Source organism: Acomys minous (assembly GCF_964271855.1).
Source record: "Acomys minous genome assembly, chromosome: 20".
Lineage (NCBI taxonomy): Eukaryota > Metazoa > Chordata > Mammalia > Rodentia > Muridae > Acomys > Acomys minous.
The window spans coordinates 13,428,855-13,452,205 of NC_140502.1; the positions used below are offsets into that span (position 1 = coordinate 13,428,855).

Sequence of the window (23,351 nt, forward strand, 5' to 3'; positions counted from 1 at the left end):
ACTTTCAAGCTGCAAGTTAAAGATTGGAATGAGACACACACACACACACACACACACACACACACACACACACACATCATCATCATCATCATCATCATCATCATCATCAGTTCATGTAGGGTGCTGACTCAACCATCTGACGAATTCTCAAAGCTCATTTTGACTAATCTTAAAAAGAAAAATGCTACTACCAATTTAGTTCTCTGTATTGAACTTTTGGGGAAGAGTGTGAGTTAATAACTGGGCACCAAGCAGAACGTGTCATTTAAATAATTAAAATGAGATTAACAGGTCTTATTCCTTATCCAGACCAAACTGGGTCTGGGCATGATAGAGTAATGATTCATAAGAACAAAAGGTCCAAACGAGGGAAAGCACAGAGAAGTGACGTGAGTGATGTTCATCAGCCACCAAGTATGAGTATACAAAAGAGAAATGCAGCCTCTTAAGATGGAGGAGAGAGTATAAAAAGCCAGGAAGGTAGACACCAAGGTCAGGATGTTCTTTGTGGCTCTGGATTCAGGGGAGTTTCTGCTGGAAACATGAGTGTTGTGGATGTGTTGGACCCTCTGTTTGTGTCTATACAGAATGACAATCATGGAGCTGCTGGACCAGGAAATGACCACAGAAAAGAAGATCTCAGGACATAATACCAAAACTGCGTAGAGGAAGCCATTGATTTCATCATGTCCTCCAATGAAGCAATACCCAAAATCTTGGTTTCCTGTCAGGTTTTTGTTATGTCTTTTGAGCAATGTGTATGCACAAAAGAAGAAATTAACCAACATGTACAAGAACCAGAGGGAAAAGATGTAGCATCCAATGTACTTTGCTTCTTTGAGTTTCTGATCCTTACAACAGGATTCCTTGCGTCTGATGGTGAAGGCCTGAAAGACACTCAAAAGGCAGGTGGTGCTCATGGACACGCTTCGGGCAACTCTTTCAATGTACAAAACCAATTTGCACCCAATCTCATTTAAAAGCTTCTTCAACCCCAAAGCTGCCATTGTGTAGGGCACTCCTGTAGAGAGAACTACCAAGGCATTGGCTGCCATTAGGTTCACGAGAATCAAGTCTCTGGGCTTTAATATATGTTCTCCACAGTGGAAGAGATAGTAAGAAATAAAAGAGAAATTTCCCAGAACTCCAGCTGTAGTTTGTGATAAGAAAATGATTTTTATTGTCAGATTCCAAAAGTCCATTCTGTGGTTGGGCATGATTCTCTTTACACTGTGGCTACACGCATTTTTGTGATCCTGTTCAAAACGATGGAAACATATTAGTAATCCAAAGAGCTACTGAGAGGCTAAATCAGAAAGGTCCTTAGAGCTCAGGGATACAGTATCAGCATAGACTACATAACAAGGCTTTCTTGAAATTTCTGAAAGCAGCAATTATTACTTTAATGTATACCATTGTAAGTTTGCTGAGGCCTCAGGACACACATGGAGATATGAGATATGACTTTATAGTCATAGCATATGCACCATAATGAGCAAAGTTATTTGGTCTGTGAGAAGCAATAAAAAAGAGAAAGCCAGGACTAAGAAGCATAACCCAAGACTATATGAACTTACTGGTGTTTTCTAGCCATAGTATAAAAGAAGAACATTTTAATGATTAATGCAAAACCCAAGTATATCAATTGTTAAGGAATATCTCATTGGATATTAAGTTGTGAGCAATAAAAAGCTTAGAATGCCATTCAGAATATATTTATGGTCATAGTTAGGAAAATTTTATTAAGAGCAAAATATGTATTCAGATGATGATTCAAATGACTACATATATTGTATTAGGAGCTGCTAGCTTTTATGCAAAAACACACCACATAGACACACATGTATTTGTGGGTCTTGTTGTAAATGTCTTGTGACATCCAGTGTGATAAAATCCCACAGAACCCTCAACAGAATAAAAATAGGTGAAGTCAGCTGAAATATTAAGGAGAAGGGCAAAATATCATTAATGATAGCTACTGGGGAAATATTGAATGAATAATAAGGCACCACTGTAAAGACTAGAGTGGGAGTAGTAAGAAGGAAGGCAGTGATGTAGCAGCCCATCAGTGCAGAGCAGTGGGAGAAAATTCTTAGGACACCACATTCATTCCTACATAAGAAGTTGTCAGGAGAGATCCACTTGCAGCTGTGAATCGTTACCAGGATGAACCAATAAACACCAGTGAGGAAAATGGCGCTCTCTACAGTCATCAGTTATGCCAGGACAGTCAGCTGGCCAATCAAGAACTGGCATGGAGTTGACAGTGAAACATGGAACGTGAAGAAATTAAAACAACACAGGGAAATGAACGGAGACCTTAGGAACTACCGTATAGGTAGAGTCTCCTTTTTCTCACACACTGGTTCAGTAGAAAGTCTTCTATTAAGTGAGATAAATTACCTTCAAAAAGATCAAAGTGTATTTTCTGTCTCAATATGCTTAGCTTATAATTTTTAAATGTATGATTATGTGGGAGGGAGCTGGTGTTGAAACCACAAAACTAAAATGTGGTTAATTGGAGGGTTCAAAAGAGCATCCATTAGGGAGTCTTCTGAAGGTCACACAACATATGGTAATAGAATAGGAGAAATGTGAATGGAACACGGAGTTAGTAGAGACAGATGGAACAAATTTTGCATGACAGCACACTTCCACTTTGGAAATCATTCTGGCACCTTTTCTGAAAACTGGGAATAGCTCTACCTCAGGACCCAAGCTACACCACTCCTATGTATAGATCCAAAAGAGGACCCACCATACAAGAAACACACTAGGTCAACTATGTTCAAAGCAGCTTTATTCATAGTAGCCAGAATATGTCAACAACCTAGATGTCCCTCAACTGAAGAGCAGATAAAGAAACTGTGGTACATTTACACAATGGAATACTACTCGGCTATGGAAACAAAGAAATCTTGAAATTAGCAGGCAAATGCCTAGAACTAGAAAATATTACCCTGAGTCAGGTAACCCAGACCCGGAAAGACACCCACGGTACATATTCACTTATAAGTGGATTTTAGAGGGTAGATCCAAGGTGGTGGAGATGAACACACATCTTACTTGGCCAGCAGGATAGCACTGACTCTACAGCAACATAAGGACTGAGCTGAGAAATACAAAACACCAGTGCTGTTGTACCCTATGTGAGAGAAGTGTAAACTGTGCAGAACATGGGAGGGTCTGTCCTCAGGCTAAGCCACAGACAGATCCCTGGTCCACATGCACCTGTGATCCCGAGTCTAGCCACAGCTTGCCTGGCAAGAGTTCAGCCTCTGATCACCAGGACTTAGAGACAGCTGTAGACAGTTGGAACTCCAGTGTCAGGGCTTTCTCGACCACAGAAAACCCCACATCTTAAAAAACAACTCACGGAAAGTACCCAGGACCCAGCTGGGGTGTAAGATCCAGGGTCTGCATGTGACCAGCTAGGCTGGAGCACAGCCTCTGCCCAGCAGGTCCCAGGGAGAGCAGTAGACTGCAGAAACTCTAGTGTCTGGGTTTGCTGGACCACAGAAGATCCCACAGCCTAGAAAACAATTGGTTCTGTCCTCAGGTCCTCAGGGCAGCTCACAAAAACTTCCTTGGTCCCTGAGGGCAGGCACATGCATGCTCCAGTGTCTGACAGCAGCTTGCCTGGCAGAAGTGCAGTTTCTGGCCACCAGAACCCAGGCACAGCTGTAAACTGCTGGAACTTCAGAATCCAGCGTTACTGGATGACAGAAAACTAAAAGAGAGCCATAGTCTGCTGGAATCTAGTGTCTGGTGTTGCTTGACCACAGAAGACCTCGCAGCATAGAAAAGAGGTGATTCTGAACTCAGGACCCCAGGCTGATTTACAGAACATTCCCTCCTCCCTGCAAGCACCCTTGTTGCACTCTATGATCTGGCCGGGAACACAGTCATTAACCCAGAGAGAGTTGTGGGATCCTAAAGCACTAGGGTCACACATTGACATCTGACCCTGTGGGTAAACAGGCCCATTGGAGCAGCTGTCTGCTCAGATAGCTTCCTGCCTGCTCCCCAGCTCACTTGGTGCACAATCAGGGAGCCATCAGAGACAGTGATCTCAACAGAGGTGCCTGACCTCCCCAGGTCATCAACAAGGAGCCATCAGAGACAGTGATCTCAACAGAGGTGCCTGACCTCCCCAGGTCATAAACGGGAAACCAACAGAGACAGTGATCTCAACAGAAGTGCCTGACCTCTCCAGGTCATAAACAGGGAACCATCAGAGACAGTGATCTCAACAGAGGTGCCTGACCTCCCCAGGTCATCAACACGGAGCCATCAGAGACAGTGATCTCAACAGAGGTGCCTGACATCCCCAGGTCATAAACAGGGAGCCATCAGAGTCAAGGACCTCAGCAGAAGTAGACAGGGTGCAGGACCTAAGCCCCACTGTCCATATCCACCTCCAAACTCTCTATCAGAGAAGACCAAGCCAGCTAACACCAGAGACATCACAATGGGAAGAGGTCAGCGAAAGACCACAAACAACAGCTCCCAAGACCACTTGGATAACACCAGAAACCAGCAGTCCCACCACCACAACATATCCTGGATATACTATCCCATCAGATGCACAGGAAAAAGATTTCAAATCTGACGTTATGAAAATTACAGAGGCCTTAAAGGAGGAAAAAGACACCAAGATGATGTCTCAATTTTGAACATCTATGCCCCAAATTCTAGAACACTCACATTTGTAAAAAGAAACATTACTAAGCTTAAATCACACATCGAAACCCACACAATAACAGTGGGAGACTTCAATACCACACTCTCCCCAATAGACAGATCCATCAAGACAGAAACTAAATGGAGAAATGATGAAACTAACTGACATCATGAATCAAATGGACCTAACCGGTCTCTACAGAACATTTCACCCAAACACAAAAGAATACACCTTCTCAGCACCATATAAAACCGTCTCCAAAATGGACCATATACCTGGTCACAAAGCAAAGATAAAAGCAAAGATACCTCAAGAGATACCAGAAGATCAAAAATCTCTTGCATCTCATCAGGCCACCATGAATTAAATCTGGAACTCAACAACAACAGAAGCAACAGAAAGCCTATAAACTCATGGAAACTGAACAAGCCCCCTAGTAAATGATGTTTGATTGAATTTTGCTGCAAAAGGTTTTAATCTTGAGAGATAGAGAGATGTTTCAGTGGTAAGGAACACTTGCTGCTATTTCAGAGGATGTGTTTGGCTCACAGCACTGACGTGGTGGCTCACAACTGCTTATAATTACAATTCCCTGAATTCTGAAACAGTCTACTGTCCTCTGCAGGCATTGCATTATCATAGTATCCATATTTACCTACAGGGAAAATGTGCATGCACACAAAATAAAAATAGATACGTAAACTATTTCTAAAATGACTTTTCACTTTAACTTAAAGATTTATTTCATAGGCTAATGCCAAGTGCTAGTTCTTGTCAGCTCTTATTACAATGCGTTGTTCTCAGTGTGGTCTGAGTTGACAGAAAGGTGTCCAGTGCCTCAGTTTGATTTCAGAAGTACACTACGTTCTTGATATTTAATATGCAACTAGAAATATGAATTGTTGTTATCGAAGAAGTAAAAGGTATCATAAGAACAGATGTATTGCTAATACTATTACCCTGTGCACAATGCAGCATAGAACACTAACATATGTTTAACAAATAATACCATGTGATGAAGATTAAATCACTAAAACATTTCATTCAAAATCCAGCATGTATTTCCTTTTTAAAATGTACTTTTTTCATGATGAGAGTCTCACAATGTAGCTGTAGCTGTCCTGGAATTCACTGTGCAGAACATGTTGGCCTCAAAAATCACAAAGATCTGCCTCTCCCTGCCTCCAAATGCTGGGATTAAAGGTTTTTTCACTACACACTTGGTTTATTTGCTAATTTCTTATATTGATGACTTTCTTTAAAAATTTATTATCCATCCAGGTAGAGGAGATGCACATGAGATAATAAACTGAAATCTGAAGGATGTGAACCCTTAAACATTGTCCAATGAGATGTAACATTTGGTGTAAATACAAATTTAGCTGAGGGGTAGAACCCTAGAAATGCACAAGGCTTTGTCTTCTACTAGCAGCAATGGCAAATCGTGGTAAAGACATGCCACCAGGCTGTGCTTAATGGTATAATATGATTAAGCCAGGGGAAATAACTCAAGATACCTTTGGTTCTGGCTTTTTTCTCAACACTTCTACTGTACCTCCCTTTCCATGCTGCCTTCCCAAGTTCAAAAGAGAGAGGCTTCAAACTATCAATGGCCGTCCAAGACAGACTCAGTTACTGCTTCGGTAACCAGATCATAAATGTCATGTGACATATGAATATTTATTTTCACTCCACAAACACATTCATACCCCACACTTCTCATTATTGAGCTCAACTTATATTTCCATTCAAATATTGACTACGGCTTGAAACCATAACAAGTTCATTTATTATAATAATAATAATAATAATAATAATAATAATAATAATAATAATAATAATACTGAAAAGATAGTTTACACATCATATAAAGTAAGGCGGATTATCATATTGACTTATTACCACAATCCTTCAGCACCTGCAGAGATCGACTTCGTTTCCTGGTGATAAGCACAGTTAACCCTGAGTTAGGAACTTAAATTATTGGAGGAAACATCAGGGACTGGCACAACATTAGGTGTGCTATCTTGTTTTGCTAACATCTTATCTATTGAATTCTTCCTGTGACTTCCATGTCTGTTCCAAGGATCTATTCCTACCCCAGATTTCCTAGACCTGAGCAACCACGCAGGCCTCTCTTCTTGGCTGCCTTTGCAGCTCCGACTGAAATACAAAGTACTCACTTGCCTTGGCGCCCCTGCAGGGTGGTGGGTTTGTTGGGCTGATGCAGACTCATTAATAAGCAGTGCTGTAAGAGAGTAAGAGAGTCATCTCAAGCCTGAGGAAGGGGTCTGTGACTCTATGACCTCACCTCCCTCAAGGGCTGCAATTTTCATTTAGGTTGCAGTGGCAGTGACAGTGCTGGCTTTGGGAGACAAGATCATCTATGAAAAACTTCCACTTGTTAATTAGCAATGATACTTTAGAGAAAGTTTCTGTGTGTGTGTGTGTGTGTGTGTGTGTGTGTGTGTGTGTGTGTGAGAGAGAGAGAGAGAGAGAGAGAGAGAGAGAGAGAGAGAGAGAGAGAGAGAGAGAGAGAGAGAGAGAGAGAGAGTTTATCCAAAGGCATAAAATACTTTTAGACATGAGTGTGTTTTTATGATCCCAGAAGGTGACCAGGTCTCCTGTGGAAGGTGCTAGAAACTTTGACATCAGATTCATGAGAAAGTGAGAGAAGTCTCTGTGTTAATTTGGATTCCATACCTCATGGATATCTTCCAATACAAATCAACACAGTTAGCTTTTAGGAAATCTACAACATTCATTACTATAAATGTTTGAGTTCTTTATACATGCATATGTGCTTTACTAAAGTCTGTAAATGATTATTTCCTTCCAATTCCTTTCTTAACAACCCACCTCAGTTTCCTCCAAATTTCACCTGTTCTTTGAAACAAAGAAACAGACAAATCACTGAGTCTACTTAGTGGTGCTACTATGTGCCTAGTGCAGGGACATCTATGTTATCCCATGTAACATCTAAAATATCGACATCTTAAAGAAATCTGACACTTTCTCTCCCAGAAGCCATTCATGGCCATTAGCTCTTCAGCTAGGAGTGGTGCGCCCTGACATCCTCCACTCTGCTGGCATTTTTCTAGTTGAACTTGTGCAGGCTTTGTGCACACAGTCATAACACATGAATTCACACATCCAAGTGCTCTGTTCTGTCTGGACAAAACCTGCTTCTCAGGCGTCATCCGCCACCAGGAAGTATCTGACATGGCCTGTTCTCCCATAATGATCTCTGAGTCGTGAAAGGAAGAAGTGGGCTATACATATTCCATTTTTATCTGGGCATTCCATAGTCTCTTATTCTCAACACCTTGAGCAAATGTGGGCCTCTGCATCAATTATCAAAGAATGCTAACAAAAAGCTTCTGCATTGAGGGCTGAGAGATATGCTAATCTCTGATATAAAGATAAGAATATAGGAGCCATTTTATAAGATATTCCCTATGTAGTAAATGAGACCAACTCTTCTTCTTCTTTTTAAATACATTTTATTATTTTATTCATATTACATCTCAGTTGTTATTCCATCCCTTGTATCCTCCCATTCCTCCCTCCCTCCCATTTTCCCCTTACTCCCCTCCCCTATGACTGTCACTGGGGGACCTCCTCCCCCTGTATATGCTTATAGGGTATCAAGTCTCTTCTTGGTAGCCTGCTATCCTTCCTCTGAGTGTCACCAGGTGGGATGGAGGGAGGAATGGGAGGATACAAGTGATGGGATAACATTTGAGTTGTAATCTGAATAAATTAATTAAAAAATCATAGAAAGAAAATAGCTAATAGCCATTTGTATCTATTGATAGAAAAAATATTTAATTCATTAACTCTCTGATAATTGGCAGTTTTGTTTCATTGGCATTTAGTTTCTACAGTTCTTTATATATTATATATATTAGCTTCTTGTCTGATTTATAGCTGATAAAGATTTTTCTCCAATTTATGAGGGCTGCTCGTGTATTCTGTTGACACTGTGTTGTAGTGTACAGAAACTTTTAAATTTCATATAGTGTCATCTGTTTATAACTAGGGCTAGTTCCTGTGTCTGTGTTTTTGAAATTCTTTTCAGAAAGTTCTAGTGTACCCCATGGTGTCTTAAGGTGTAATCTGTGTATTTTGTCTAATCAACTTAGTTTTTATTTCAATTTAATCATCTATCATCTATCTATCTATCTATCTATCTATCTATCTATCTATCTATCTATCTTCCATTTATTTATTTAATTGATGATACATAGTCTTACTCTATACTCCTGGCTGTCCTCTAACTCACATTGTAGACAAGGGAAGCCTGGAACCCACAAAGAACTACCTTCTTTTGCATCTAATGTGCTTGTATTTGTGTTGTATATGTGTTGCCACAATAGCTGTTCTGTTTTTAAATGAACTTATCTGATTCATTTTCAAGAGAAAGCATAGTTATAGAAATTAGACAATAAAAGACAATAATGTTAAATAAGCAAGAAAAAGGTCTAAATATACTTATTTGTAGAACACATGAATCGATATTTAAGAATTTATTTAATGTACTATAAAACTTTTTATTAAATAAGCACTGTTATTTTTAAAATCTCCATGTACAATGCATTCTAGGCTGCTATGTGAAAAGTATTTTCCTTTACATAGTCACCAAACCTGCAAAATACAGACTCTGAATATGGATAGGTAGGTCAAAGAGACGTAAATTAGACAAAAAGAAATATTGAAACTAATGGACATTATGGTTCCAATGGACCTAAAATATCGACTGTACATTCCACCTAAAGACAAAAGAATATATCTTCTTCTCAGCACCACACGGAATCTTCTACAAAATTGATTACATAGTCAGTCACAAAGCAAGCCTCAACAGATACAAGAAGACTGAAATAACCCCATGTATTCTACCAGATCACCATGGATTAAAGCTTGACCTCAACAACAATAAAAACAACAAAAAGCATAGCAATTCATAGAAACTGAAGATCTCTGTATTCAATGACCATTGGGTTAGGGAAGAAAGAAATTAAATTCTTCCTAGAACTCAGCTAAAATGAAGTTACAACATATCAAAATGGGGCACAATGAAAATAATGCTAAAAGGAAAATTCATAGCATCCAGTGCCTTCATAAAATATTGGAGAGTTCTCATATAAGCAAGTTAATAGCACACTGAAAGTTCTAGAACAAAGAGAAGCAAATATACCAAAGAAGAATAGATGACAAGAAATAATCAAACTCATGGCTGAAATAAATAAATTAGAAAAAATGAAAACAATGCAAAGAATCAATGAAACTAAAAGTTTGTTCTTCTAGAAAGTCAATAAGACAGATAGACTGTTAGCCAAAGTAGAAAAAGGCAGAGAGATAATATCCAAATTAACAAAATGGAAATAAATGGAGGGTATAACACCAGACACTAAAGAAATCTGAAGACTCCTTAGGTCTTACTTCAAAGGACTATATACTCCACAAAACTGAAATGAAATAGACAAATTTCTTTGTAGATTCCATTTACCAAAATTAAATCAAGGTCAGATTACTAATATAAATAAGCCTGTACCCCTAAGACAGTAGAAGCAGTCATTAGAAGTCTCCCAACCAACCAACCAAACAAACAAACCAACAAAAGATCATGGCCAGGTGGTTTTAATACAGAATTCTACCAGACCTTCAAAGCAGAGCAAATACCAATACTTCTCAAACTATTCCACAAAATAGAAACACAATGAATTTTGACAAACTCATTCTATAAAGCTACAGTCACCATAAATGACACAAAGATTAGACCAAGAAATATAATTTCAGACCAATATCCCTCATGAACATCGATGCAAAAATACTCAAGGAAATAATTGCAAAATTAAGAACATATAAAAAATCATCCACCACAATCAAGTAGCCTTTATCCCAGAGATGCAGAGATAGTTTAACATATGAAAATTTATCAGTAAAATCCACTATATAAACAAACTGAAAAAAAAATCCCCACCTGATCATCTCATTAGATGCTTTTAAAGCCTTTAACGAAATCCAACACCATTTCATGATAAAAGTCTTGGAGAGATCTGGCATATAAGGCCCATACCTAAACGCAATAAAGGAAATATACAGCAAGCCAATAGCCAACATCAAATTTAATGGAGAGAAACTCAACCTAGTTGCACTAAAATCAGGGACAAGACAATGCTGTCCACTCTCTATCTTTTTAATATAGTTCTTGAAGTTCTAGCTAGAGCAATAAGAAAACTGAAGTAGATCAAGCAAATATACACTGGAAAGGAAGAAGTGAATGTATCTCTGTTCATAGATAATGTGGTAGTATACATAAGTGGCACCCAAAATTCTATCAAGGAACTCCTACAGATGATAAACACCTTAAACAAAGTGCCTGGATACACAATTAACTGAAAAAAATCAATATCTTTCCTTTATACAAACAATAAATGGCCTGGGAAAGAGATTAGAGAAACAGCAACCTTCTCAATAGCCACAAATAGTATGGCATATCTTGGTGTAACTCTAACCAAGCAACTGAAAGACCTGTATAAGCAAGAACTTCAAGTCTTTGAAGAAAGAAACTGAAGGAGATATCAGAAGACGGAAAGACCATCCATATTCATGTGTCTGTAGGATTAACATAGTAAAAACGACCATCTTGCCCAAAGCAATCTATCAATTCAGTGACATTTCCATCAAAATACCAGCACATTTCTTTACAGGCTTTGAAACAGGAATTCTCAACTTTGCAATGAAAAAGAAATAAAAACAGGATAATGAAAAACAAAATCCTTTTCAACAAAAGACGTGGAGGTGTCACAATTCCCGATTTCAATTTATACTACAAAGCAATAACTAACTGACATTTTAAGTCAAGTGGACTTTAAGTATTTTGAGGACATTTATCTCAGAGACAAAAAGTATATTCTTCTCAGCACCTCATGAACTTTCTCCAAAATTGATCCCATATTCAGACATAAAGCAAGTCTCAAAACATCCAAGAAAACTGAAATGACACTCGACATCCTGTCTGACTAGCTCAGATTAAAGACGTAAGGGGAGCAGGGACTGTTGTATAGTCATTAAGATTTGGAAACACTGAGAATTCCAAAGCAAAGAGAATTCCAAAATAAACATGTAGCTGCCATTTTCATCATCACCTACTCTTCTTCAGAATTCATCCCTGTGGTCCAGCTCCCTGGATTTCCTCTGTGTCCTAAGATGCCACTAGAGCAAATCCCATACCACTTCTCCAGCAAGTCCCTCTGCAGTTCAAACCCAATTGAAAGTTTCTTAAAGGTTTTTTTTTGATGGGAAGACGTGTTCTTCAGGTGTGAGGCCAATTCCCTCATATCGACAGAGTCACGTATACCTCCTCCTATGACTTCATCTTGGACTCAGGGGAGATGAGGTCTCAGCATATGAACATGTCACTGTGTGGGTAACCACACGGAGCCAAGCTGCATGTCCTTCTGACTACCGAGATCGTATCCAGCAGTGTCATTGGAGAGAGACACCCACTTTCACTCGTGAGTCGTAATGTCTTCTCTCAGCCCTGAAGAAACCAGAAGTTTGTTTGTGTGCAGCTTCTCTCTCTCTCTCTCTCTCTCTCTCTCTCTCTCTCTCTCTCTCTCTCTCTCTCTCTGGGACACCATATTTCAGAGTCTGAATGCTAACAAAGCTGTGGATCATCTGAGGCGTGAGCACTCCACAGACAAAGGAATCCTGCTGGAGAGAGGACCCTGTGCCTTCTTTCCTCTCTCTGACAATCTTTGATAAGAGGGATTTGCTATATAGGATTCCTGGTACCAAAGAACAGGTGGGGTTATTTTATGTAAATGCTTTATCACTGTGTTTAAGAAATACACAGACACACATAAGACACACACACACACACACACACACACACACACACACACACACACACACCCGGGGGGGGAGAGACAGAGAGAGAGAGAGAGAGAGAGAGAGAGAGAGAGAGAGAGAGAGAGAGAGAGAGAGAGAGAGAGAGAGAGGTTATTTTGGACAAATATCAGGCATAATCAGTGGATTAACGGGTCTGAGAGGAGCTCACATACCAGGATAACAGAAGCTAAAGATCTCAGAGCCCCTTGCTCACCTTCAGGCTGCTTCTTTAACTCCGAGTCTAGTCTGCAACTGGTAGTTTTCTTTTGGAAACACTGGAACCAAGGGGCAACCGTGCCAGGAAGCTTTTTCTCCCTTTAGTCTGCAATAGCTGTAATAATGATTTCATGCTTGCTTATGTGCACAAAAGTGTGTGTGTATGGGACATGGAATTTAGACACTTTTTATTCAAATTTAAATTGCACTTAATGAGGTTTCTCTGGCTTACAATTTAGCAATACTTAGTGAAGGCTGAATATTCATGTCTGTGCTGCTGTGCTTTCTGTATTTTCAACATGCTCTTCACTCGATGTTCTCCTTTTGGCCAAGGGGTGTGTACATCAATTATATTTTCCATCTCATAGAAAATATTATATATGATGTCTATAAGTATACATAAAATTTCATTTCCCAAATGTTTAGACAACCATGATACAACAGTGACTATATTATTTGTGTCAGTGTTGCCTTAATTCAGCAAATGAGGAAAGTTCTAGTGGCTGTCGTCCCAATATTGAATAAGCCTTTAAAATTAAATCCACATTTGAATAAAATCGATGTGTTTTGCATGTAATTTAGGATTGTCACCTTTTGATATTTACATTTTATAATGATATATGCGAACAGCATATATTAGGAATTAATGGCGTATTCGAAAAAATATATGAGTCTGTAAAAATGCAGCCCAGGATTGCAATATGAATGATACTCACTTTAAAATTGAGAAGTGGAGAACTTGGAGAAAAATTTTACTCCGTACAACCTGGAAGATATTACTTCCTTTCAAAGGTGGAGTTAGCAGTGTTCCATCTTGTCATTTGTAAAATGTGGTGGAACCTGGAAAATCTGTAGTGTCACTAAAATCATCCCAGCAGACAGTATTACCATTAGAATCCTCCGCACAGGGCTGCTGCGAGCTAGAAAGCACAGACTATATGTAGATCATTCTGAAAAGTGCTGACACCCAGCAAGAACAGTACTGAGTTTGTCTTTAACTACAGTGCTTTTACTGGCATCACTTGAGACATTTGGAAATACTCTGAGTTTTTTATTGATATTTGTTCAAAAACACATCTTGGGGGCTCTGGAGATGGGTCTCTGGATTAAATTTCATTCTCAGCACACACATCTGGCAGTTCACCATTAAGTGTAACACCTCCGGCTCCAAAGGCACATACACTGAAGTGAATATTTCCACAGAAAGACACAAACATACGCCCATACTTAGAACTTTTAAACATTTTATTGTTTATGTCTGAATGAACGTAAATGGCTATAAAATCTGATATAAACTGTTATATCTGTGTGGTTACTGGTTAGCATGTTTTTATGTACAATGAAGACCATGGTCCTCCATATCCATCACGAGGTTTCATAATCTGATACTAATTGACATTACCAGAATGGCATCCACTAACCCAACCATGGGGATCTTCTTCCTGTGCCAGACTGTCCTGGGAATGCTGGGGAACTCAGCCTTGCTTTGCTGTTTTATCATCGCTGACCTCACTGGGATCAAGGAGAAGACCACAGATCCGATTGTCAAACACCTAACCTGGGCCAATATCATGGTTCTTCTTGTCAAAGGAATCCCTCAGACAATGGCTGCTTTTGATCGGACGTACTTTCTAGGGGACGTTTCATGTAAACTTATCTTCTATTTCCATCGGGTTGCCAGGGGAGTATCCCTTGGTTCCACATGTCTTCTGAGTGTCATTCAAGCCATCACCATCAGCCCCAGTAATTCCATCTGGGCCCAGCTCAAGGCCAGTGCCTCCAGGATCATTGGTCCTTCCCTGGGCCTCTGCTGGGCCCTGTATCTACTTGTAAATAGCTTCATTATCATGACAGTGACTGACATGAGAGAGAAAGGAAATCTTACTGAATTTAGACAGTTTGTGTACTGTTTAGCAGTACGAGTTTCCAAACACTCTTACACTGTATATCTGTTCCTATTGTCCTCCAGTGATGTAGTGTGTTTGGGCCTCATGCTCTGGGCCAGTGGCTCCATGGTGTTCATCTTGTACCAGCATAAACAGAGGGTCCAACATATCCACAGATCCCTGTCTCATAAGTTATTACCTGAGACCAAAGCCACGCAAAGTGTTCTTACCCTAGTGAGTACCTTTGTGGTGCTTTATGGAGCCTCTGTCATTTTAATTTTATATTTTCCTTCGCAGGACGGAACAGATACATGGCTGGTCAATGCCAGTGTGGCCATGAGTGCGTGCTTCCCAGCACTCTGCCCTTTCGTGCTCATCCGACACCATACTAGGGGTGTACAGCTCTGCAGTACTTGAATATTTTAAGAAACATTTATATTGAATTAGTCAGTCTTCTATAACATATATTGTACACACTGTTCTATATTCATAATTAACTTCATATTCTGTCCACACTGGGGGTATAATATCTCCCAACACTCTTTGGAATATACTCTTGAACACCATTACTTTATTTATTTTTTTCTCTTTCTGCTGATTCAATTTATTTATTTTTATTAATTTATTCAGATTACATCTCAATTGTTATCCCATCCCTTGGATCCTTCCATTCCTCCCTCCCTCCCGCTTTCATCACCATTACTTTAAAGGTTTCCATTTAGAATACTTTATTACTAGATTAAATTTAATTTTGGCCTCTATGGGTTGTAATGATTATCACGAGGGTTTATATGGGTCTGTCTATCATTCATTGATCTGTTTTATAGACAAAATTTACTCAACAGTGGTTTTTGGTTAGCCCATCACTCTGAGGGAAGAATGGAGCACCCAGCTAATTGTGAGAAAATGAACAGTTATGGGTGATGACCGAGAGATTGGTGGTAGTGGATCTCATTTAGCTTTCTGGTATTAGATACCGCTCAGAATTTAGGGTGGGTTATGCTTATCATGTACTGATGATTGATGGCAAACACTGGGGAATACAATGTGGCACGTGGGAATGCCATTTTCTCATTTCTAGATGAACCTCCAGATATTACACGATTAGACATGAATAGAAAGCCATTAAAACACAGATAAGCAGATGGTGTTCATCTTTCAGTGTTTATTGTTTGTTTCCTGTGTCTGAGAGTTTTGATTTTGTTTATGTATTGCACCATGTGCATTTGCATTTTGACAGAGTGCGGTCAGAATATTGATGGAGTAGCGTACGGAATTTGAGTTACGGAGGGGTTGGGATCGGACAGGTGCTAGGAATAGAACACAGTTCCTCTGCAAGAATGAGAAGAGCTGTGGGTTGCTGATGCCTCAACAACTGACTTCTGAAACCTGCCCTTCAAAATATAATGCTGTAAAAGGAGTACATATTCGAAAACAGGATTGCAGGTGCTTTGGAAGGAAGGCTTCTGATGTTGACATTATGGAAGTTGTCACACCTGTGACAATAGTAAACCAACATGACCTAGAATGCTCCTTTATTGAGGAAAAGTGTCGTATATGGAAATACCTGGAAAGCAACAGTTACAATTTTGTATGCTGATTTTGAGAGAATATCTATGAATGAATTTTTAGAACTTATTGATAGGTGAGAAACATTTTAAGGCATAAGCTGAGCAAGTTTTTACAGGAGAAATAAACAAAATAATTACCATGAGAGTAAAATTACCATATAATCCAATCTGCATACAATAATTTTAAAAATAAATATGAACACTGAACACTTATGGATTCATATAGTAATCATTTATCACTGGGAAATAGATTCCTCCTGTGAAGGTTACAGCAACAATACTGTATAACAAAAAATGATTGCTTAAAAGGCACTCTGACAAACATATCACGTCCACTAAAAATAGAAAAAATGAAGATTCCTCTGATAACGCAATACTATAGATTTCTTTTTCTGTTTACTATTGGGAAAGTCTATAATTCAATTGAATATAGTTCATTGCCCATGTAATAGCCACAGCGATGGTGCACATCTTGGTTGGAATAAGCAGTGCACCACAAAGTTCCATAACTAGGTGGAGATATTGGCTAAAATTATAGCTCTGTGAAGGACAGGCAGTAAGAAGAAAGTTCATCTATCTGAAAAGAAGATTCATTCTTCTTTCAACCACAAGGTGAAATGTCTATAGCAACATATCCTAGCATCTTGATCTGACATCCACACCAATATCAATGGCAAGATTTATTACTTTTTTGGGACCTGAAGGCTCCCCATACTCAATGTATTTACACTGGAAATTTCATTGAAAAGCTCTGTTTTTTTTTTTTTAGTTGATCTTTTTTCTTCAAACTCAGGGTGCCTCTCAAATTTAAATTTTGAATAACTTAGGATCATAAGCATTGGCCATTGTAGAATTTTCTTTATCGTTTCTATTGTATCTCTGCCTCATGCTGAGGCATGTAAGGTTTCGATCAACTGAGCAACATTCAGTACAGCTGCATGGATGGGAGGCAGTGCCTTATTAACCTCTTCATAATCCAGTCATCGTTCACTACCCATCCTGTTTCATCACTGCCACAGAAGAACTTTCTACCCCATAGATACAAAGCAAAGCTCACTGTCTGTCATAAGCCTGACCTGGTACCCAGAGGAACTCAGCTCTCTTATCATTTTCCACAATAGGTGATGCCCCACGCCGGACAGGCTCTCATATAGGAGTGAAGCATCCCTTGCTTTATTTATATTAAAAGGCACTGGCCCAGATGAACAATCTCTAAATCCAGAACGCACTTTTGATTGAAAGAAAGGTACATATTGTATTATAGTGGTGAGTTGCATAGTCCTGGGGCAAGCTTGGTGTTTCTGACCTATACTTCTCCCTCGGCCACTACTTTAAGGTTTTGGTGGACAGCTGCTCCCGCTTTTAGGACTTTAAAAGCTCACAAACAATGATTAGGCTTGTTCTCATTTTTTTTTCTGTAGCAATCACAGCTGGAAATAAATGGCCTTAACCCTCTATAGAGCCAATTTGCACCCATTTTTATGGAGGCAATACTATCTGATAAGTATTATGGGTTTTTTTGTGTGTAAATCCTAAAAGCCACAGGAGCACCCCCCCCCACATACCATGTACTAAGGTTCCAGAGAAATAACATCTTGCTTAATTCTGTGGTTAACACAGTCCTATCTTATTCATTGGACCCTTCATTAACCATCGCCTCTCTCATTCCCAGTTCTACCAGGAATGCATTTCCCTTTATTGGTTTCTTTTTTATTAATTTGTTCATTTTTGCATCCTGACTGTAGCCCCTTAGTCACCTCCTTCTCCCACCCTCCCTACCTCATCCCTCCTACCCCATCTCCTCAGAGAGGAGGAGCCCTCCTTCCCCCAACATCTGACCTCAGACTATCAGGTCTCCTCTGGACTTCCTGTATCCTCTTGCTCTGTTGCCGGGCAAGGCTGCCCCACAAGGGAGTAGTGACCAATGAGTGGGCACCAGAGCACATGTGAGAAATAGTCTCTCCTCACCATATTTTGGTACCCACAAAGTGACTGTGCTGCCTATTTACTACATCTGAGCAGAGGGTCTAGGTCCTCACCGTGCCTGGTTCTTGGTTGGTACATCAGTCCCTGCGGTACCTACCAGTTCCACCCAGATTTGTTGGCTCTATTGGTTTTCTTGTGGAGCTCTTGTCCCCTCAAGGTCTTTCTATCCCCCAACTCTTCCACAAGAATCCTTGTGCTCTACCCAGAAGTTTGTCTGTGAGTCTCAGCATCTGCTTGGGTCCCCTGCTTGGTGGAGTCTTTCAGAGGACCTCTATGAATGGCCCCTGTCCTGTTCCTTCCCTTCAAATTCTTCCAGTGTCCTATTTTCCATTCTGAATGAGAATTAGGGACTCTCCCTAGGGACCCCCTTGTTATTTAGCTTCTTTAGGTCTGTGTATTATAGTGTGGTTTTCCCTTAGTATATTGCTAGTATCCCTTATAAGTAAGTATATAACATGCATGTCTTTCTGGGTCTTGGTTACCTCACTCAAGATGATCATTTCTAATCCCATCCATTTGTGTGCAAAATTTGAGATTTCCCATTGGGTAAATGTACCACAGTTTCTTTATCCATCCTTCATTTGAGGGACCTATAGGTTGTTTCCAGATTTCCAGCTATTATGAATAAAGCTGCTTTAAACATAGTTGAGCAAGTGTCGATGTTGTGTGGTGGAGCATCGTTTGGGACAGTCTCAGGAGTGATATAGCTGGATCTTGCGTAGAACTATTTCCAATTGTGTGAGAAAGTGTCAGATTGATTTCCAAAGTAGTTTTTTTTTTTTTTTTTACAAGTTTTCAGTCCCACTAACAATGGAGGAGAGAGTAGAACTTTACGTGGACCTCCTCCTATCTAAAGATTTAAAAGTATTAAATGGGGGGGGGGCTGGAGAGATGGCTCAGTGGTTAAGAGCACTAGCTGCTATTCTAGAGGTCCAGAGTTCAATTCCCAGCAACCACATGGTGGCTCAGAACCACCTATAATGTGATCTGATGCATGCTGTATACATAATAAATAAATCTTTTAAAAAATTATTAAGTGGAGTTAATTATTTCTGAGAAAAAAATGTGGGATGTTTCCTTCAGTGGTATAACTACTAGCAAGTTGAACCTATTTATGAAAACAAACAGACACACTAACAAATAAATAGAAGTAATACATGAAAGTAGGTCTAGTTGGGAAATAAAGAGGTTGGGATAAGGGGATATGGAACAGAGAAATTAATTATACATGATTATGTTCAAAATACCTCATAATCTGTAAACCTATATTAGGCACTTTCATTTGTAAACCTCATATATAATAATAAAAATCTTGACTGTTTAGCCAGCAAACTGTCTCTGTCATCTTCTCATTTGGCAAGCTGCTAACCTGCACTCCATGTATACTCAGGTAATCAATTTTATTCTTTCTCAAGTCTTTGATGGGGTTGAAGATCAGATAGTTTAGTTTTACAATTAAGCTTAGTTGTTTAGGGCTTAAGAGTATTTTATTATAGGTCTAATAGATGTTTTAAGTTGATAACGATGAGATATAATAGATATTGATTTACATTCGGAATTGTAGACATAACAAGATAGGAAATGTGTTTTCTTCAAGGCTGCCCAACACAAATAGCCAAAACACTAAGGATGTAACATTTATATAATTCCTGATTGTTTTGCGGTTCTTCTTGTTGTGGGTATTTTATTGTATATATGTGTAATAATATATGTAAAAAAATAATAAAATCTTTAAAATGTTTTAAATTCTAGTTTTGTGGCTTATGTCAGGACACTCTTCTTGTCGCTATATTTAATCCCAATGATAATAAGTTCCAACTGAGAAAACAGCTAAGCCTCAGTTGCATGTCTCATCATACACCACAAAGGCCACATATTTTGTGACAGAAACTGTTTACAATCACATCTGTACTTTGGATGTCTTCAGTATATTTACTCCGTGTTCTGAAGACATGTTTTGAATATTTCCTTACTTACAGGGTGATCCTATTTACTTATGAGGTGTGTTACTCACCATTTCTTTTTTTAAATTTTATTTTATCAATTTATTCTTATTACATCACAATGGTTATCCCATCCCTTGTATCCCCCCATTGTGCCCTCCCTCCCATTTTCCCCTTGCTCCCCTCCCCTCAACATTTCATAAATGAAGTTGGCAACCCTTGTGGTTTTCCCAAGAGGAACACTGCTCTCAAATTGACTGGTCTCTGTTATAAGTATGATTAGCTGGCAAATGGGTTGAGTCCTCGTACTCATCTTTGGTTTTATTGTCTCCTTTGGTGCCAAGTATGAGGGAACTTTTCTTGTGGTGGTGTGAGCAAGTATCTGGTCCTTTCAGATAGACAGTGATGAAAGAACAAAGAAATGCCCCACCAAAAAAAATGGTGGTGTGGTGAGTCAAGTTGTCTACTTTGTTTATTTACAGCATTATGGATAAGGGCTAGTTAAGAGAATGTAGGCAGCTGGCCCACTTGGGGAGCCAGAGGCAGGAAGATTTCTGTGAGTTCGTGGCCAGTCTGGTCTATAAGCAAGTACTGGACAGCCAGGGCCACATGAAGAAACCCTGTCTCAATAAAACAAAATAATAAAAACACAAGAAAACAAAAAAATAAATAAATAAAGACAATTAGCTCATGTATGGGGGCAGAGGGTGGAACAGGCTGGTCAGCTCTGACTTAAGTGATTTTGCTAACAAGAAGATCTAATTGTCCTTGGCTGGTGCCAAAGACAATAAGTGCAGTAAAGTTCGAACCCCTACCCAGATCTAGCCAATGAACAAGACATTCTCCACAGTTGAGTGGATAGTGGGGTCTGACTTTCACACAAACTCTGGTGCCCCATATTTGACCACATCCCCTGGATGGAGAGACCTGGTAGCACTCAGAGGAAGGATAGCAGGCTACCAAGAAGAGACTTGATACCCTGTGAGTATATACAGGGGGAGGAGGTCCCCCTCTGTCACAGTCATAGGGGAGGGGAATAAGGGGAAAATGGGAGGGAGGGAGGAATGGGAGGATACAAGGGATAGGATACCAATTGAGATGTAATATGAATAAATTAATAAAATATATTTTAAAAATATACAGTATATAAAAAAAAGAAGATCTAACTGACGTTAAGTTTTATTGGTCCTAAGTGAGATAAGTGAGGCAGTGCCGAGGGTACATCCAAAGTATAATCAAGTACGTAGAAAACAAGAGTGCAGCCAGATAGTACCCAAGTGTGTCAGTAACAAACTATGAATTTTGACATCACTGAATAACCTAGTGAAAACTTGACCTTCTGGCAGGGAACGTTTGTATCAGCTATGAAGCTGCTTCTTTGAAGCAGAGTTGAAAAGTTAAACAGTTTTGAACTTAATTTCACCATGTAAACAAAACGAAAGCTGCACGCAGAAATGGCTTTAGCCAAAAGGCACGCCACAGCAGGTCATTAATCGTTAATCCGTGAGGAAAAACAGCCCACCCTAAATTCTGTGCAGCTCCCAACACCCGAAAATTCTAAGTGTGCACCACTATCCGCAATCTCTTGGACATCTTACACACATGTTCATTTCTCCACTCTGGCTTTAGCCAGAAGCCAAGGTTGAGTATATTTTATCTATACAACCAACCAATGAATGACTAACAGACATGGATAAGCCCTCATAATAATCATTACAGCCTATACATCACAAAAGGTAAATCTAGCTAGCACTAGAATATTGTAAATTTAAAACAACTGATGGTAGCTTTATCCAATACCATATTCCAAAGTCTGTTAGGAGATATTAAACCTGCAGTGTGGCCCTGATGTGAACAGCTCATACTGAATATAAAACAATGCATGCAATATGTTTTTAAAGAAGAATGACTACACAAGAAAAAAAAAACGACTCCTGCTATATTGAAATAATGTAGAGCCTAAAATCCCTGGTATAGTATCTGATGAGCAGAAATGGGGAGAGTGCTGGGAAGCATGCACTCATGGCCACACCAGCATTGCCCAGCCATGGATCTGTTCCATCTTGAAAAGGAAAATACAAAATTAAGATGACAGAGGTTCCATAAAGGACCACAAAGCTGCTCACTAGAGTGAGAATGCTTTGTGTGGCTTTGGTCTCAGGGGATGCGCCCCCAGACATGAATCGGCGGATATGTTGGACCCTCTGCTTATGCCTAAGCAAGATCAACACCATGGAGCCACTGGCCCACAGCATGAGGCCCAAACATATGACATCACTGAAGGTCAACAGGACCAGATGTACTATGTAAGATCGTTTGGAGAGTTTTACTACTAAACAGTACACAAACTGTCTAAATTCAGTAAGATTTCCTTTCTCTCTCATGTCAGTCACTGTCATGATAATGAAGCTATTTACAAGTAGATACAGGGCCCAGCAGAGGCCCAGGGAAGGACCAATGAACCTGGGTGCTCTGACTTTCACCTGGGCCCAGATGGAATTACTGGGGCTGATGGTGATGGCTTGAATGACACTCAGAAGACATGTGGAACCAAGGGATACTCCCCTGGCAACTCGATGGAAATAAAAGATAAGTTTACATGAAATGTCCCCTAGAAAGTACGTCTGACCAAAAGCAGCCATTGTCTGAGGGATTCCTTTGACAAGAAGAACCGTGATATTGGCCCAGGTTAGGTGTTTGACAATCGGATCTGTCGGCTTTGCCCTGATCCCGGTGAGGTCAGCGATGATAAAACAGCAAAGCAAGGCTGAGTTCCCCAGCATTCCCAGGACAGTCTGGCACAGGAAGAAGATCCCCACGGCCAGATTTCCGGATGCCATTTTCTCTCTTTATGGGCAATGTCACTCAGCATGAGATATCAGGACGAGTATGGAGGCCAATGTCTTCATTGTACATAAAATTCATGCTAGCCAATAACCACTCAGATACAATAATTTTACATCAAATTTTATATACACTTGTATTTGTTCAGCTGTAAAAATAAAATACGTTTAAGAGTTCTTTTAGTTTTTAACTTTGTGTATGTGTTTGTGTTTTATATGTCTTATTCACTTTAGTGCATGTGCCTTTGGCTATAGAAGTGTTGCAGTCATGCTGTGTGCAGTAAAATTGTTTGTTCTTTTAATTACTCCACATCTAATTTTTAAAA

General features: G+C 39.6%; 1 protein-coding gene across 1 annotated transcript; it reads right to left on the reverse strand.

Moving 5' to 3' along the window:
- Nucleotides 1-284: 284 nt before the first annotated feature.
- LOC311591078 (uncharacterized protein) lies at nt 285-23,022 on the reverse strand (the record flags this gene model as incomplete). The annotated part of the gene is made up of 3 exons (XM_084770447.1): nt 285-1,256; nt 4,993-5,053; nt 22,142-23,022. The coding sequence occupies 3 exons, from the start codon at nt 23,020-23,022 to the stop codon at nt 285-287; spliced, it is 1,914 nt and encodes a 637-aa protein (XP_084626573.1).
- Nucleotides 23,023-23,351: the final 329 nt, after the last annotated feature.